The 17,072-nt window shown below is 31.5% G+C and overlaps 1 protein-coding gene and 1 pseudogene across 1 annotated transcript; one reads left to right on the forward strand and one right to left on the reverse strand.

Annotated features, from left to right (window-relative positions):
• Positions 1 to 3,753: 3,753 nt before the first annotated feature.
• On the reverse strand, positions 3,754 to 4,336 carry LOC114755565 (putative ripening-related protein 1; annotated as a pseudogene).
• Positions 4,337 to 14,663: 10,327 nt separating this feature from the next.
• Positions 14,664 to 16,830, forward strand: LOC114755566 (putative receptor like protein 25). Its single transcript, XM_028944456.1, has 3 exons — positions 14,664 to 15,024; positions 15,116 to 15,273; positions 16,732 to 16,830. Exons 1-3 carry the CDS (start codon positions 14,664 to 14,666, stop codon positions 16,828 to 16,830), a joined length of 618 nt encoding a protein of 205 aa, XP_028800289.1.
• Positions 16,831 to 17,072: the final 242 nt, after the last annotated feature.

Below are 17,072 nucleotides of genomic sequence, written 5' to 3' on the forward strand. Positions count from 1 at the left end.
ATTAGGCACAAAATATCACTTCCTGCGATATTGTGTGATCTTTTTCTTTTTTTTTTGGGTTATGTTTCTGGTATGGTTCTTATTTCATGTTTCATAAATACGTTGTTGGCGGTTGGAATGTACTGTGCATTTCATTGTAATGTAACTTAATGTTTTTCACTTTTGCATGAATTTCGAGTGATGACTTGCCCTTATTTGTATGCTATGTACCGTTTTATCATGTGAATAAAATTTTCCATGTATCAACAACCTTTTCCCTTTTTTGGTATTGAAATATCATCAACTTATGTTATTTCGAAATTAGTTATCAACTATACAACCTTTTTCGTATAATTAAGGATTTAAAAAAACTTCTTAGTTTGATTCTTTCTTAATTTAAAGTTCTATTATAGGATTTTGAGGTTTTATAAATATGTGAAAATATCATGACTTTATGATCGATATATGATTGTTCAAATAATGTTGCAAACAGTAATTTAAAACAGGCAAAATGATTTTATTTCAAATTTTAAACTCTTAACAATTTTTTTTGGGTGCAAAGTCTTCATATTGAAAATATAACAATACGCAAGTTCAAATTTCAAAAAACATATTCATTAGGAGGACTTTACTATTAACACTCATAATTTAATAGGGAGACTCAGAGTTTATACCAAAAAAAAAACAAATAAAAGAAGAAAGAAAGAAAATATGACAATGCAAAATACAGGCATGAAGTAGTTTATTACTTAACAGTTAACATTCATCTAGGCTCATTAAGTAATAGGGGTGTTCACAGGACAGAACAAGACTGAGATAAGCTCGTCCTGGTCCCATCTTGATGAATAGGAACAGGACAAAAAATATGTTCCATGTTCCGTCCTATCTTGATATTGTCCTGGTCCTGATAGAGACAGGAGAAGACCAAGACGTCCCCTTTTTTCAAAAAAATTTATTTTTTTTTGTGATTGGACATATTGAAATGGACTTTTGTTGTTTTTCTCTTTCTATTTTTAATTCTTTGGGCTTAGCCTTTTTTAAAACATCTTTTTTTGTTCTTTTTTATTTCTTTCAACTTAGCTCTCTTAAAGAAAAGTCCAAATAAATAATAATAATCAATAACATAATAACTTCAAAATTCATTTTTACCATTCCAAAAAATCATAAGCAATTATAAAAATTCTAAATAAATAATAACCATTCAACTACATATATCTTAAAAGCTACAAATATAAACATTTTGTATTACACATGTCTTAAATATTTTGTATTTTTAACATTTAATAATTATAATATGATAAAAAAATAAAAAAAATATTACTGTCAGGATGGGATCAGGACAGGACGTCCCTATCCCAAGTCCCCCTGTCCTGGTCCCATTTTTTGTCCCATCTTGAAAAAATTTCTGAACGGATCTATCCCGTTCTAATATGGCTGAGACCGGGACAGGCCTATTCGAACACCCCTGTTAAGTAATTATGGTCTATAAATAATATCTTCTCACTCAAAACCTTGGGCCTAAAACAGCGGTGAAAGCATATTGGCTCATCAACTATATATGTGACCCCCCTTTTCTTAAGTCCATGAATTCCCTTTTTTTAAAACAAAAAAAACCAGTTTTGTCTTTGACCGTTTCAGATGACATCATTAAAGTACAATAGGAAATAAGGGTCAATGAAATGTTGTAAAGAGAAAATCACAAAAGAAGACATTAAAAGTAGAAAAATTACAAATAGGAAGCCGTTACAATATTAGTATTAGTTTTGATAACAATTGAATGAATTGATAAGCAATTGATAACAATTTTTGTGAAGGGGTCATTGTATGCAATTTTTCAATTCTAAAGGTCTTTTTTTTTTTTTTTTTTGCAATTTTCCCCATTGTAAATATGAAGTAGAACCGGGGGGGGGGGAGAAGGTATAATTAGTGACTTAAATTCATCCATTTATCCCAAATTTTTTTTTCAAGTATGTATTTATATATATATATATATATCCAAGTTCATTCATATATTTCTTTCTCATTTTCCTCCCAATTTTCAAGTCATTCAAAAATTTCCAGCGAATTAATTCAAACAATCAAACGGTCAGACGGTTTTTTATTTATTTATTTACAAATCAAATGGTCATAATTAAACAGAGGATCCGAGTAAAGAAATCATTGAACGAGCCTTTATGCAAATGGCCTGGTGAATATCTTTTAAAAATTCATACTACTTTTCATCCTTAATACAAGACACAATTAACTAATTTAGAAATATTAATAAAGTTCTTAAATTACTTAATTATATCATATGTTGCATGATCTCGCTATAATACTTATGTGTATCATTAGACCATATATTAATTTATAAGTAAGGCAAATTAGTTTGAAAAAAATCGATAAATATAAATATTCTAAAATAATTTAGTAACTTTTTTAATTTTTTTTAAATTAATCAACTGGATTTTATATTAAGAACCATAGGTAATATATACTTAGACTATAAGGTGTTAATACTAACAAGTTATTAGTTGAGATAGTAAGCGGTCTCACCTTGTAAGAATTAAAACACAAATTTAAATCCCGAAAAATGTACTTATTGGGAGGGCATACAATGAGTTTTGTATTGTTTTCTTGTCACATTCATAACGCAATATATCTAGGTGAGAATTAGCACTTTTCTAAAGCGTGATAGGGCTTTCACATCATATTTTCACAATAAGAGCTGAGTCTTTCTTTATAAAGGTTGTTTTATTTTTAATTTTTGTAAAGTTTGTATGAGAGGATGCAAAGAATTGTCGAAAAAACAACAGCAAGAGACTCTTTCAATATTCTTGCCAATGATAAAGGTAAGAGTTAACTGGAAAATTTGTTTTCGTTTTAAATTAATAGCTCAAAACAGTTTGCCTTTGAAATTTGTAAATTTTTCTCAAATTATCCCTATTTTAATTAATTATATACAGTAAAGAGAGCTTTCGTTTCCGATGTAATAATTAAAATGTGAAACAACGTTAATTACAAAAATAATTCATTTTTAAATCTTAATTTAAAATTATAATTGGCATGTGGCCAAATACACAATATGACACTGGAAACCAGCCCCCAATACATAGAGATAGATTACTGTAGAAATACATATCACTTCTCGTGACTATATATATATATATATATATATATATATTTATATAATATATTCTCTAATAGGTGAGAATTAGCACTTTTCTAAAGCGTGATAGGGCTTTCACATCATATTTTCACAATTTATCAATTTTTTTAATGCTTATGAATTTGTTATTTAAGTCCACCATTTATGATAAAAATAAAAAATAAAAAACATCATTCTCTTGCCAAATGATGATAGACTTTTAAATTTTGAGGATATTTTTTGGAACGAAAATGATAAGAGGTGTTTAAAAGGGAGGATAAGAACGATCTCATATTAATTAGCCAAACGTGAAATAACATTAATTATATAAAATAATTAATTTTTATATCTTAAATTCAACGGGTTTAACGACTGGGAAAACGAAACGCGACTATGAACTCTGACAAATTCACTCTGCAGATCTCCTGCAAAAATCTTCATCCTTGCTTCATAGAAGAAGAAACTGAGTCAGTGGATTTGAGTTTTGAAACCATCTGGTTCGGATCCTTACGATTCGAAGCTAAGTTTTATGTAATGATTTTTATAACTGTCATTCTGTGCATAATTGGGATCAGTTTTGTATGTTAAAGTTTTATGAAACTTTATATATATATTCTCTTCTCGTGACTACACACACACACATATATATTCTCTATGCTTCGGACCATTCAATTTCAGGCTCGCCCTCGCTGTTTTCGTCCACACCCAAAGCCTTCCAAACTGCTTCGGAAGCATCGACGACATTATAACGGCATGGAGGCTGGAAATCGTGCTCTTCATCACAGCCTTTTGCGGAGTCACACTCATCCACCACCGTCGCCTTCACCTCGTTTCCGTTGCCGAAGATACTGATGCTTTTGCCGCACCTATTGTTGTCGTCGGACCCGAACCATCCTGTTGAAAGTGCCACAAGTGGTTCGTCGTTGGAGTGATACCTGTTGTCGCACTTTGATGGCCCCCGCCGTCCTCAAAGCTGTTCCAAGTTAGGATGGCCTTCGTCCTCTCAGTCACCGGCGGCGAACACCGGAAGATGGAATAGCTCTCCCCTTCTGCACAGCACTTTGAGTTGTCGTCTTCGTTGCATTTCCCAGGTGGGGGGTTCTTGCCTGGCAACTTGCCAATCTCTTGGCAGTCACCACCACCTTCAGCAGCAATCAAGCAGCAGCCTATTACGACAACGGAGAACAGGATCGGAACAAGGCTTGAAAGCCTCGAAATGCCAAGTTCCATCCTCATCTTCTCCTTCGATCTCCTTCACACTGTTCCCACCTAATCGTATTTGTGATTCCTTCGTTCCATGTGTGTGTATATGTATATCTCTCTACGTATGTATCTATGTATTTATGGATGCATGCATGCGTGGATGTATATATTATACCTCCCATTCTTAATATAAAAATTATATAACCGATACGTGAATATTACAAAAATTAGCTAAGTTAATTATCTATAATAAATAAATACTACTATTTAATAGAAACCTTTTAATATGTACAGTTATAATAGGGTTTACTTTGAGGTGAAAATTATAAATTTTAAAAATAAAGTAAATTAATATTTTATATTTAAAACCAGGAGGCATATTTAAAGGGAGGAGAAAAGTCTTGCATTCACTGTCACCATAGCGTGCTGGACCCACCACCATGAAGGACCGTTTTCTCGTTTCCAAGCCTTTTAGCACGTCATTCAAATAAGGGAGAATTGCAATTAGATTCCACTTAAGGGAATTAAATACAAAAAAATCCTTTAAAATCATGAAATTATTCTGAAGTCTCAAAAAAATTTTTGCAATAAATTCTATTTGTTTAATTACCAAATTGCTCTTTTTTTTAAGTTTGCATTGACAGCTAAAAGAGAAGTCATTGACAACTTAAGGTGTAAGGATTGACAACTATCACGGCTGATATTGATAACACGCTTTTTCAGCACATCACAAAATGTAATGTATGAGTTATCAATACCTACCGCGATAGTTGTCAATCATTGCACCTTAAGTTGTTAACTACTGTCCTTTTAGTTGTCAATGCAAACTTAAAAAAAAAAAAGATAATTTGGTAATTAAATAAATAAAATTTATTACAATAAGGTCTCTTGAGACTTTAGAATAATTTCATGATTTCAAAGGACTTTTTTGTATTTAATTTCCTTGGATATGACCTAATTGCAATTTTCCCTTCCAATAATAGCAAAAATATTGTTTTAATACCCCAATTTAACATCCATATATTTTTTAAGAAAAATTAAACAAATTATGTTGTATAGTGAAAACATTAGCTTTATAACTTGTATTTAGAGATGGCAACACCGAAGAAAAAAGAGCAAAATTTAGAAAGTTTGTGCTTGATGAAGTATGATATTCCAATAGTTGTGAGCTAAGCAAACCGGTTTTCTATCCAAATTTATAAATTTTAATATTCCTTATTGATTTTAAAAAAATTAGATACATTATTTGCGTAAGTTAATATACCTCCACTCCTTAATATAAAAGTTAGTTAGGGGTTAGATTTAGCACTAATATAAGATCTCAATTCTTTTTGTTTCTCAAATTTATAATTTATTCTCCAAAATATCCCATATTGATTACATGTATTAAGGAGGTCTCTATCTAAAGCTAATCATGATTAAAAAGAGAATGTTAAAAAAATTAACTCATATTTATTATAAATAACTAATTTTAAAGTGGAGATAGTAAAAATATATTTACACATGAATATCAATTTATGAACTTCTGAGTCAGTGTTTGTAAAGTCTTCAAATGTTGTCGGCTTCAACAGCTTCTAATGGAATGTTAGAAATTCGCAACTGGATGTACGTGTAAATTGTAATGACATTGGCATGTAAACATTAGTTGATGTACATGTCATTTGAAAATAAATAAATAAATTATTTCTCTAAATTAATTTTTTTGACCTCCCTTTATTTCTTAAAATATAATTTTTCATCTTTCGCATCATGTAGAATACATTGCTATATGTACACAACTAAAATGTAACGGTGTATATAGTTATTGAATAAATTTTATTAGGAGAAATTGTTTAAAAGTGCCTGTTCGAAGATTTTATCAGCAAAATACATCCGATCTGTCATCTATTATGTATAAAATTAGTTAAAATTGATGTGAGGGTTTTCAAAGTTCGAACCTTTGTCACATGGGATGACGTGGCTCAACCCACCATATTGAACAGGAATTTGTGTCTTAGGAGTCAACTCAAACGAGTCAAGAACATAATTTAACATTTCATTTTTTTTAAGAATTTATTTGGCTCTGAATTTTCTTTGATTCATTACATGACAAGGGGCCCGTTGGTTACGCTTATGGAAAAATAATACGTAAATGAAAACTGTGTAGGGTATTTATTATACTGATATAATCTTATTACTCCCCAGTTCTCATTGTTTTAAATGTTTTTCTTATACAAATAGGGCATAGACATTAAATTTCATCTTATAAAGTTACATTTTATTTTCCACTTCATTTCTAATATCAAACATACGCTATACTTTTTGGAAAACCACATTGAAAATTTTATTAGTGAGAATGACCTCAATTAGAGTATCGATATTCTGTGTATACAAAATTTATAGGGTACTGATACTTTTTTGTGTATAAAAATTTATCATTTTTTCTTACTAAAAATTTTCAATAAAATTATTTATCCAATTTTTCCATACTTGTGTATATTATAAGATCTATTCACTATTCAGAGGGAGGGGAAAAATCCTACTGACTATCATACCATAGAGGGGCAATGAGGTTGGAACTATTCAAAACCAAATTTTGGGACAAAAACGGAATTATGCCACTTTCACAATGAAGCATCATTTCGAATTTTCTCGCTTCCAAACCCTTTAGTACGTGAGAAATTCTTGTGTGAACTTGGAGTGTCACACAATTTATGGTCTGACTAATCACAAGCTACCAACTCACAAAGAAACTTTTGTGTGAACCTGGAATGCCACATCATTTGTGGTCTGACCAATCACAAGCAACCAACGCAAGAGCATTTTAATCTGATGAGGCTTTTTCTCAATATTAGCTGGCAAATAAAAGATTAAAAGAAAAAAGTTTTCAAAATGGTAAAAAGCAGAACAAATTCGAAGAAGCGATGCACAGTCGAATCCCCTCCTCCGATTCGGAGGAGGGGATTCGACTGTGCATCGCTTCTTTGAATTTGTTCTGCTTTTTACCTTTTTTTTTTCTTAGTTTAGAAGTTGAAAATTATTTTCTTTTGAGTTTTTATCTGCCAGCTAATATTGAGAAGACGTCTCATCATATAAAAATGCTCCTAAGTTGGTGGCTTGTGATTGGTCAAACCACATATGATGCGGCATTCTAGGTTCACACAAGAATTTCTCTTAGCACGCTATAAAATAATAGCCAAAACAAATTGTTGATAATAATATGGTAATCTCTTATATCCTCCCATGCTCCTTATATTCAAATGATTTTGAAATTTAATTACTTTCTTCAAAGAGCATATGTTACAAGATCTCTCATTTTTCATCACCTCATTTTAAACTCTTAACTGAAATTGTTATTGATTTAGCACAAAATATAACATAATTTGGATTTGGGTTGAAACCAATAGCCGTGGGATATGGATGTGGGATGGTGTTTGGAATATTGATGGGTCAAGTTGTTTTTTTTTTTTTTTTTTTACCTGGAAAATCTGAAGGGCTTGTCAAAATTTTTCAAGTTAGGCCTAAGAAATAAGCAAAAAAGACAAGGAAAAGAGCTCATCCAAATCAAAAAAGGGTGAATTAGGTACAAAATGTGGCCTCATGTGATATATTGTGTCATCTTTTTCTTTCATGTCTCCTGCAGGATGGTTCTTTTTTCATTTTTCTTGTTTCATTTTAATGTAAATTTTTGTTTTTCCTTTTTAATGAATGTGAAGTGATTTGCCTCATTATATGCAATGCAACGTTTTATCATGTGAATAAAATTTTCCGCGTATATCATCAACCTTTTCTCTTTTTGGTATAGAAATACCATCAACTTATGTTATTTAGAAATTAGTTGTCGACCATTCAACCTTTCTCATTTAATTAAGGATTTAAAGAAACTTTTTAGTTTGTCCATTTCTTTAATTTAAAGTTCTATTATAGGGTTTTGGGTTTTTATAAATATGTGAAAATCACTTACTACTTCGTGAGTTTATGATCGATACATTATTGTTTAAAACAATGGCGCAAACAGGAATTTAAAATAAACAAAATGATTTGATTTTAAATTTTAAACTCCTAACAATTTTTTCTTTTCGCCAAACTCTTCACATTGAAAATATAACAATATACAAGTTTGAATTCCAGAAATTATACTTGTTCGAAGAGTTTTAACATTAATGATTTTAATCCAATAGTGATTAGTCTCAAGCTCAAAGCAATTTGGGGAGACTCTAAATTTTACCCAAAAACTAAAGAAGAAGAAAATATAACAATGCAAAACATGGGCCTGAATTGCTTTATTACTTAACAGTTAACATTCATCTAAGCTCATCACGTAATTTATGGATAATATCCTCTCATGAAAACCTTGGGCCTTAAACAGTGGTCAAAGCATTTTGGCCCATCAACTATATATGTGATTCCCTTTTTCCTATGTTAATAAATTCTTCTTGTACTAAGGGTTGAGTCTATCGAAAGAGGCTAATCCCTCATAACGTTGTAAATCAAGATTCGAATTCCTGCTGGGAGAGGTGCTTACATTTAATACCCAATAGTGCCTTGAATAAGATTGCCCCCAATAGGAGGATACCTATGCTTTAACCAAAAAAAAAATTCTTCTTCTTGTTTGTTTTTTTTTAAGATTAGTTTTTGTCTTTCACCGTTTCCTTTGACATCCTTAAAATACAATAAAAAATAACGGTCAATGAATATTGTAAATATGAAGTAGAAAAGAGGATAAAACCAAAAAAAAAAAAAAGGATAATTAGTTCTTACGTCCATCAATTTCTCCCCAAAAAAAAAATTTCAAGTATGTGTATATATAGATATATATATATATATATCTAAGTTCATTGATATATTTCTTTCTCATTTTCCTCCCAATTTTCAAGCCCTTCAAAAATTTCAACCAAATTAATTCAAACAACAAACAGTCAGATCTTCTTCTTTGTTTTTTTTTCTTTAGGTACAAATCAAACGGTCGTAATTAAACAGAGGGTCTTAGTAACTGAGTCATTCAAAGAGCCTTTATGCAATGGCCTCGCAAATTATGTGGTGAATATATCTTTTAAAAATTCATATATGGCTAGAATATAGGGTGTTAATGGAAAGCCCAAAAAATAAAATAAAAGATGTGGTTTCATATGAAATAAAAATATTTAGTTAAATTTAGCACAAGAGTCAAGATTGAGCTTGCCTGGGCACCTATCAGTTTCATAAAAGCATACAAGGAATTTTGTATTGTTTTGTTGTCACATTCATAACACAATATATCTAAGTGAGAATTAGCACTTCGCTAAAGCGTAATCGGGCTTTAGTATTGTAATAGGGATTTTCTAATTTATTTATGATGTTTGTTTTATTTTTAATTCTTGCAAAGTTTGCATGAGAGGATGCAAAGAATTGTAGACAAAAATAATGGCAGGAGATTCTTTCAATATTCTTGCCCATTGTAAATGTAAGAGTCAAGTGGAAAATTTGTTTTCGTTTTAAATTGATATCTCAGTGCATTTTGTCTTTGATAAGTTTTTCACAAATTATCCCTATTTTAATTATATACATTAAAGAGAGCTTTCATTTGCGAGGTAGTAGTTAATAGAAATAATTAACTTTATCAATTTGTTTAATCTCCACCATTTATTTATGGTTAAAGTATATATTTGATCTTTTAACTTTGTACAAGGTTTGGATTTGGTCCTTTAACTTTAAAAAGCACACATTTGGTCTTTTAACCCTAAAATTATTAAGCTTTAATGATGATCTTTTGTAATAATTATGGATGTTTTAAAAATTAAACTTAGTATGTTAGTATTTGAGAATATTTTATCAATATTTAAGATCTTAATGTTATCATTTCTTAAAAAATTTTTAGGGTTGAAGGATTAAAAGTATACTTTTTAAAGTTAAGATACCAAATTAAAACCTTGTGTAAAGTTAAAAGACCAAATGTATACTTTAGCCTTTATTTATTTGTGATAAAAAGGCGTCATTCTCCTACCAAATGATTATAGACTTTTAAATTTTGAGGATATTTTTTCGAACGAAAAAGATAAGAGGCCTTTAAAAGGGTGGATACGAATGATTTCCTATTAGCCAAACGTAAAATAACGTTAATTACATAAAATAATTAATTTTTAAATATTAAATTCAAATTTAAAATTTTTCACTATGATGGAATATTGAATAGTGATTAAAACCAAAAAAAGAAATACTGCCTCCTTAATATAGAGACTAATTAGGGAGTTGATGTTGGTATTATATATAAGATATATTTCATATGTTTATTAATTTTTTTTAAATTAGCCCAATTGATATTTTTCAAATAATAATCAAATAGGAGAGAGAGGGAGAAAGGGAATTAAAAAAAAATGCTCAGGGTATTTTAGAAAAAAACTTATCATATTAACTAATTTAATCAATATTCTTAGTGTTTATGGAGCCAGTCAGAGAAAGCATTGGGCGAGGCTGTTTCTTCACCAGAAATGGGCGATCATCTTCTTCAAGCGCCATGCTCAACAAGAGAAATGGAGGCTGTCATTGCTTATAACGCTGGAAATGGTTCGTGCACCACAATATTTTCCATAATGGTGGACCTTTGGAGAAGCAATTAGTAAGACGTTAATAATAGTATTAAAAGATTAATGAAGGAGTGAACATCTTCGCCGTTGTAGTGTTAACTATTTCCGCCTGTCACGCGGACGGCCTGCGTTCGATGGCGGCCAGCGGCGATTTTTGTCTGCTTTGAACTCCTGGCCCCCCAGGTTCGAAGGTAATATTGTGTCATTTTCAGAATGGGCAAATAAATAATATTTTCAGTTTGGTTCGCTTTGTTTTACTTATTTATACAAGTGTGGTTTATGCGCGGATCAAATTTTATTGAATTACTTTATTTTCTACCAAAAAGTAGTAATACTACTGCCCCATCCTTTTTATAAGATTTTGCATAGAAGTGTTTGAACATTAAATTTATTTTTACTAATTTTGCTTTTGATTAACTTTTTATTTTCTTTCCTCATCTTTTTTTCATACTACATTCTTTTTCATTGTTTATTTTATTATTAGCATTTTTCCTTCTTATTTGTTTTCTTATTAAAAATCGATATACTTGGGGAAAAAAAAAGGGTTCAGCTTTCATATGTTTATTGCTTTTAACTATTTTTCCAAGTAACGTAACTTAGTTAAAATGATGTCATAAATACTGGAGGAAGTAATATTTAAACCAGTTTGGGTTTTTTTTTTTGGCAGATTATTCATAGTAAGATGGAGTAAATACATATGAGACTAAACTTGTTAATGCATATATATAGCGCACAATGCTCATGGAATACATGATTTGATATATGTGAAATGGAAGAACATAAATTAAAGTATACAAGAATATATGTCACATCTTCTCTTGGAGCAACTGAATATCTTTTGTGTGCAATCTATTTTCCTTTTTGTGCAAGTTATTATCCTTATGTGCAAACTAGTCTCTTGTACCCAAATAGTATTTAATTTTGTACAAACCATCTTCCCTATGTATAACTCAACTTCACTTATGTGCAACTTATCTTCCTTTGTGCAACCCATCATCCCCGGAAACATTTGTCAATTAATTTTCTATGATTTATTCCTAATATTTCCTTAATTCAAATGGTTTGATTTTCCTTTTTATAAAAATATCCCTATTTAACAACCGCCATTATGGCCTACCTTTTATCATGTGTGCCTTTACTTATAAAGGATGCCTCATCTGTTAGATACCATAGCCTTCGCCTATTCATAGCACCTTCCAACTTTTGTCATGGCATTTCGAATTGTCATCTGTTTTTGCTTGTTTTTTCTTTATCCTTCCCCTTCTTTTTTCAACCCCCTATTTTGTAATTCTCACGATTCCTTCACCCTTCTCGAATTCAAAAACTCTTTTTTGATCAATATGCTTCAATACTATAACTTTGTTATTGGTGAATCAAATTATTCACAAAACTCATCTTACCCACAGACAACTTCAACGGGGATGATTCAGATTGCTGCTTGTGGGATGGGATCACATGCGACTCCATGTCTGGTCATGTGATTGGTCTCGACCTCAGCTACAGTTGGCTTCAAGGTCAACTTCATCTTAATAGCGCTCTTTTTCAGCTTTCTCATCTTCAAACACTCGATTTGGCTTTCAATGATTTTCGTGGGTCTTTGATATCACCTCAATTTGGAAATTTTCCTACTCTCATTTTGCCGGTGAAATTCCTCCTAAAATTGTAAAACTGTCTAAATTGGTCTCTCTTGATTTGTCTCATAATGGATTTTACTTATTTGAGAAGTGGAGTCCTTTGAGACTTGAAGCATCCACATCGGAGAAACTTGTTCAAAACATGATTGATCTACACGTACTTGTTTTAGATGAAGTATATATGTCTTCCACTACATCAAATTCCTTGTCTTTACCCATGAATTTGTCATCCTCTTTGGTCTCCCTGAGTTGCAAGGAAATTTGGTTAATAACATTTTTCATTTACAAAATTTTCAAGAGTTAGATTTGTCGTGGAATGAGAATCTCATAAGTCAACTTCCAAAGTCCATAGGCCATTTGAAGTCTCCCAGTCTCTTGAGTCTTCGGCACTTCCAATTTAATGGGCCTATTTCTGCAAGTTTTGAGAACATAACTCAGTCAATTGTTTTGGACCGTGCATCAAACAATTTTAGTAGTGAGTTACCTGATATATTTGAAAATCTTTCAAATTTAGAATTGCTTGATTTCTCTGACAACAAGCTACAAGGTAATTGTCCTCAATCAATTTTTAGTCTCATAAATCTTTCTCTTTGAGTTTACCATCAAATTACCTGCTCGGTTAGTCTTGATCAATTTTCAAAGCCTAAAAATCTAGCATACCTTGATATTTCTAACAAGTTTCTCTCACTTGACTTTGACAATATCACTCATTATACCATACCCAATCTTGAAAGTTTATTGTTATCCTCTTGTAACATCCATGACTGTCCAAAACTATTAGGAAACCTTCAAAATTTGAAGTTTTTAAATCTTTCCAATAACAAAATTCGTGGACATATTCCCAACTGGTTCAATAATGTGGGGAATGATTCTTTGTTCTATTTGGATCCTTCCCATAATAACTTGACATCAGTGGAACATCTTTCAATGAGAAACTTGAGCTTTCTTTATCTCAGCTTCAACTTGTTACAAGGAAATCTCCCAATTCCATCTTTGTAGTATCCAACAACAAATTCAGTGGAGACATTTCTTCCTCATTATGCAATGCAAGCTCACTTGAGATTCTCAACTTATCTCACAACTTCTTTTCCGGCCACATCTCGAATTGCCTTGTTGCATTACTAGATCTTGAGACTTTAGATCTGGAAATGAACAATTTTGTTGGAGCTATACCAGACCATTTTTTCTGGGAGCAACTCCTTGCAATCTTTGCATTTGAACAACAATCAATTTGAGGGATGGTTGCCTTTGTCTTTGATCTATTGCAAGAAAGTAAATATTTTAGATGTGGGAGCAAACAATATTGAAGATGAATTTCCTAATGTTACCAAAACTACAAGTACTCAATTTAAGAGATAATTGTTGGCGGGAATGGTTCTCTGAAGAGTATAAGAAGAAGATATGAAGAAAGTGGTGCACTATGTCTTCATGGCGTGGATAGCACTTTCCTTTAGGTTTAATTCGCCCCCACCTATTCCTATCTTTTAGGGTGCAAGTTGGGTTGACCGGTGAATTTCCTTTAGGATACAATGAAGACCCTTGAATATGGATTGCACTTTCAAAATTCAAGCAAAGACAACAATGGTTTTTACAAAGTGATAATTTGACTCTATCTCTGCGTGCACTCAAAAACAAAGGCAATGAGTTTAATCGTAGTGATTGTGTTGTATATCTTTCCAAATGAAGTGATGGTGAAGGGTTTATATAGAGCATGAAATGATGCCTTGAAGAGATACCTTTTAGAATAAAAACTTACTAAATAAAAAGTCACAACCATATGTTGGTTCATGAACCAACATAATTTAAATAAATACAATGAATTTAGTATGTAGGTTCATTTAATGTTTTAACTTCCTACATGACCTTTTGTTAAATACAATGTATTTAGTATGTAGGTTCATTTAATATTGCAACTTCCTACATAACCCTTCATATAAATATATTAATTTATATAAGGACATGACTTTTCTAAAAAAACACATCTCTTCATTTTAAAAATATTCCAACAATAATAAGTTCTATGACACTGTTTGCAGTTCGAACATCAAACATCCATGTCCTATGTTAAGAATTTTTTATGTTTCCAACAACCATTTTGGTGGAGCTTTGCCAATTGCATACACCACGAAATTTAAGGGAATCATGTGAAAAGATCACCTTGCAGTTGGTTTGAATTACATGGAAAATAAGCATAATGGTGTTTCATATAGAGAATCAGTGATGGTCACAATAAAGGGTAATGAGGTTGAGCCTGAAAGGATCTTAACTATATTCACAGCCATTGACTTGTCAAATAACATGTTTGATGGAGAGATTTCACATGTTATTGGTGAGCTACATTTGTTAAAAGGGCTAAACCTGTCCCATAATAAAATTACTGGTCCTATTCCTCAATCCATTGCAAATTTGACATATCTAGAATGGTTAGATTTATCATCAAATAGGCTTACAGGTGGGATTCCTCTTGCACTGACAAATCTCAACTTCTTTGAAGTTCTGAATCTTTCACAGAATCAACTTGTTGGAGAAATACCTAGAGGTAAGCAATTTGATGCATTTTCACAAAATTGCTTTGAAGGAAATTTAGGACTGTGGATTTCAATTGTCAAAAGCATGTAATCATGATGAAGGGAAATTGCCACAAGCAACTTCATCAACTAATGACAAATTTGGATTTCGTTGGAAACCAATGGCTTTGGGATATGGATGTGGAATGATGTTTGGAATACTCATGGGTCAAGTTGTTTTCTCAGCTGGAAAACGAGAAGGGTTTGTCAGAATTTTTCAAGTTAGACCTAAGAAGCAAGCAAAAAGAACAAGGAAAACAACTCATCCAAATCAAAGAAAAGCGACTTCGGCACAAAATGTGACTTCATGCGATATTCTGTCATCTCTTTTTCTTCCATGTTCCCTATATGGTTATAAAAACCTAAAATCTTTTAATAGAACTTTAAATTCTTGAAATGTTAAATGGTTATACTTATTCATGGTCGAAGTTAACTCTCATTTAGTTGGACTTTCAACTTCCTTCTTTCTATGGACATTGAATTCTATCTTGGTTGAGGATCTGTAATTTGTTCAAAAAGAATTATTTTTAACTATTAATTGCCAAATAACAAAAGTTGGTGACATGTCGGCTAACTGGGAAAAAACTTTCTAATATTTGTGGGTATTTTTACTCACATGCTAAAAAAGCAGAGAGCGTGCAGATGATGACAAATCTCATTAAAAAAAGAGTTACATTAAAATTAAAAATACAGCACATTTTAATTATTAACTGGATATTTAAGAGACATGAAACGAATCACTTTCTTCCTAAAAACTTTGTGATCATTATCAATTAACACTCCAAATTTTCTTACCTAGGATAAACAGAAAAGAGGAAATCTATTTAAATTATTTAAAGCCTAAATAGACTGAAAAAATTATGCAATATTAAATTTGAGAACTTAGAAATATTTTGAAAAAATTCATGTCCCAAACATGGCTCAAATAATTTTAAAAGCAAAAATAGGCTATTTTCCTAAAAAATTCATAGTTAGAGGTTTATATTTGAGCTGAAAATCTTAGAATAATTATATGATGTGGAGAAGATGATAAATGAGAGATGAAATTCTTATAATGTGTTAAGGATTAATTTATGAAATTAAGCGCTATTTTCTTGCAAAATTAAAGAAAAATAGTTGGAAATTGATTTTTGACCCAAACTTCTTACGAAAATTATTTTAGGAGTCAAGGAAGCTATTGGATAAGGTAAAACCATATAAAGTATTTTACAATTACAGAAAAATAGAAAAAGGATGAAAGTGAAGACAAAAACTTTTTAAAGGGTAGAATGGTCATTTCGATCCTTCCTAGCAGATTTAAACCAGCAGCGCCTTCTCTCTTATTCATTTTGCGACTGAAATCACACACGGAGAGAGAGAGAGAGAGAGATGAGAGGCACCGAGGAGAAGCGAAGAAGGAGAAGAGAGTGATTGGAGGTCGATTTATTATATGGAAACTGATTAATCAAGCAAGGTGAGCCTCCTAATCCCTCTCCCATGGTTGTTTTCCGGTTTTGGTGGCTAAATAGGAAGTTGATTATGAAAGAAGTTTGGGTTCAGTGAGAGAAATTGAGGGAAACGGATGAAACAAGTTAGGAGGGGCGAAGATTAAAGCTTGTACGATTAAAATGTGGTGTTGCATCTTGATAAATCTGGCTGCATGTGGATTTTCTTGCTCTGTTTTGTTAATGGCCGAACAGGGGTTGATGGTTTCTGCAAGCTTTGGCTTCGGATTTCTTGTCCATTTGGGAGGCAAGAGTTGGCTTTGTGATTGCATGATGTTGGTTCTGGTTTTGTAAATGGGAGAGCGTATTTATGTGTGTGCGTATATGTATATATATATATAAATGATAACTCGTGTTTGAATTTGGATCTGAAACTAGATTAGAGAGAGATGTACATACACATGCTTATGTTTGTGTGTGTATGCCGTGAGGAGTGAGTTTGGAAGCTAAAATCAGATTGGAACTGAAAAGTGATACATACATATATATATATAGAGAGAGAGAGACACACACACACACAGTTAAATGGTTTCGAG

This window comes from Neltuma alba, unplaced genomic scaffold (genome assembly GCF_004799145.2).
Source record: "Neltuma alba isolate B1F8T4 unplaced genomic scaffold, ASM479914v2 tig00010294_pilon, whole genome shotgun sequence".
NCBI lineage: Eukaryota > Viridiplantae > Streptophyta > Magnoliopsida > Fabales > Fabaceae > Neltuma > Neltuma alba.

Coding starts and splice junctions, on each gene's coding strand:
- LOC114755566 (XM_028944456.1), top strand. CDS start 14,664: ATGGAAAATAAGCATAATGGTGTTTCATATAGAGAATCAGTGATGGTC. Junction 15,025..15,115: donor TGTTGGAGAAATACCTAGAG/GTAAGCAATTTG, acceptor ATCATGATGAAG/GGAAATTGCCACAAGCAACT. Junction 15,274..16,731: donor GGTTTGTCAGAATTTTTCAA/GTTAGACCTAAG, acceptor ATGGCCGAACAG/GGGTTGATGGTTTCTGCAAG.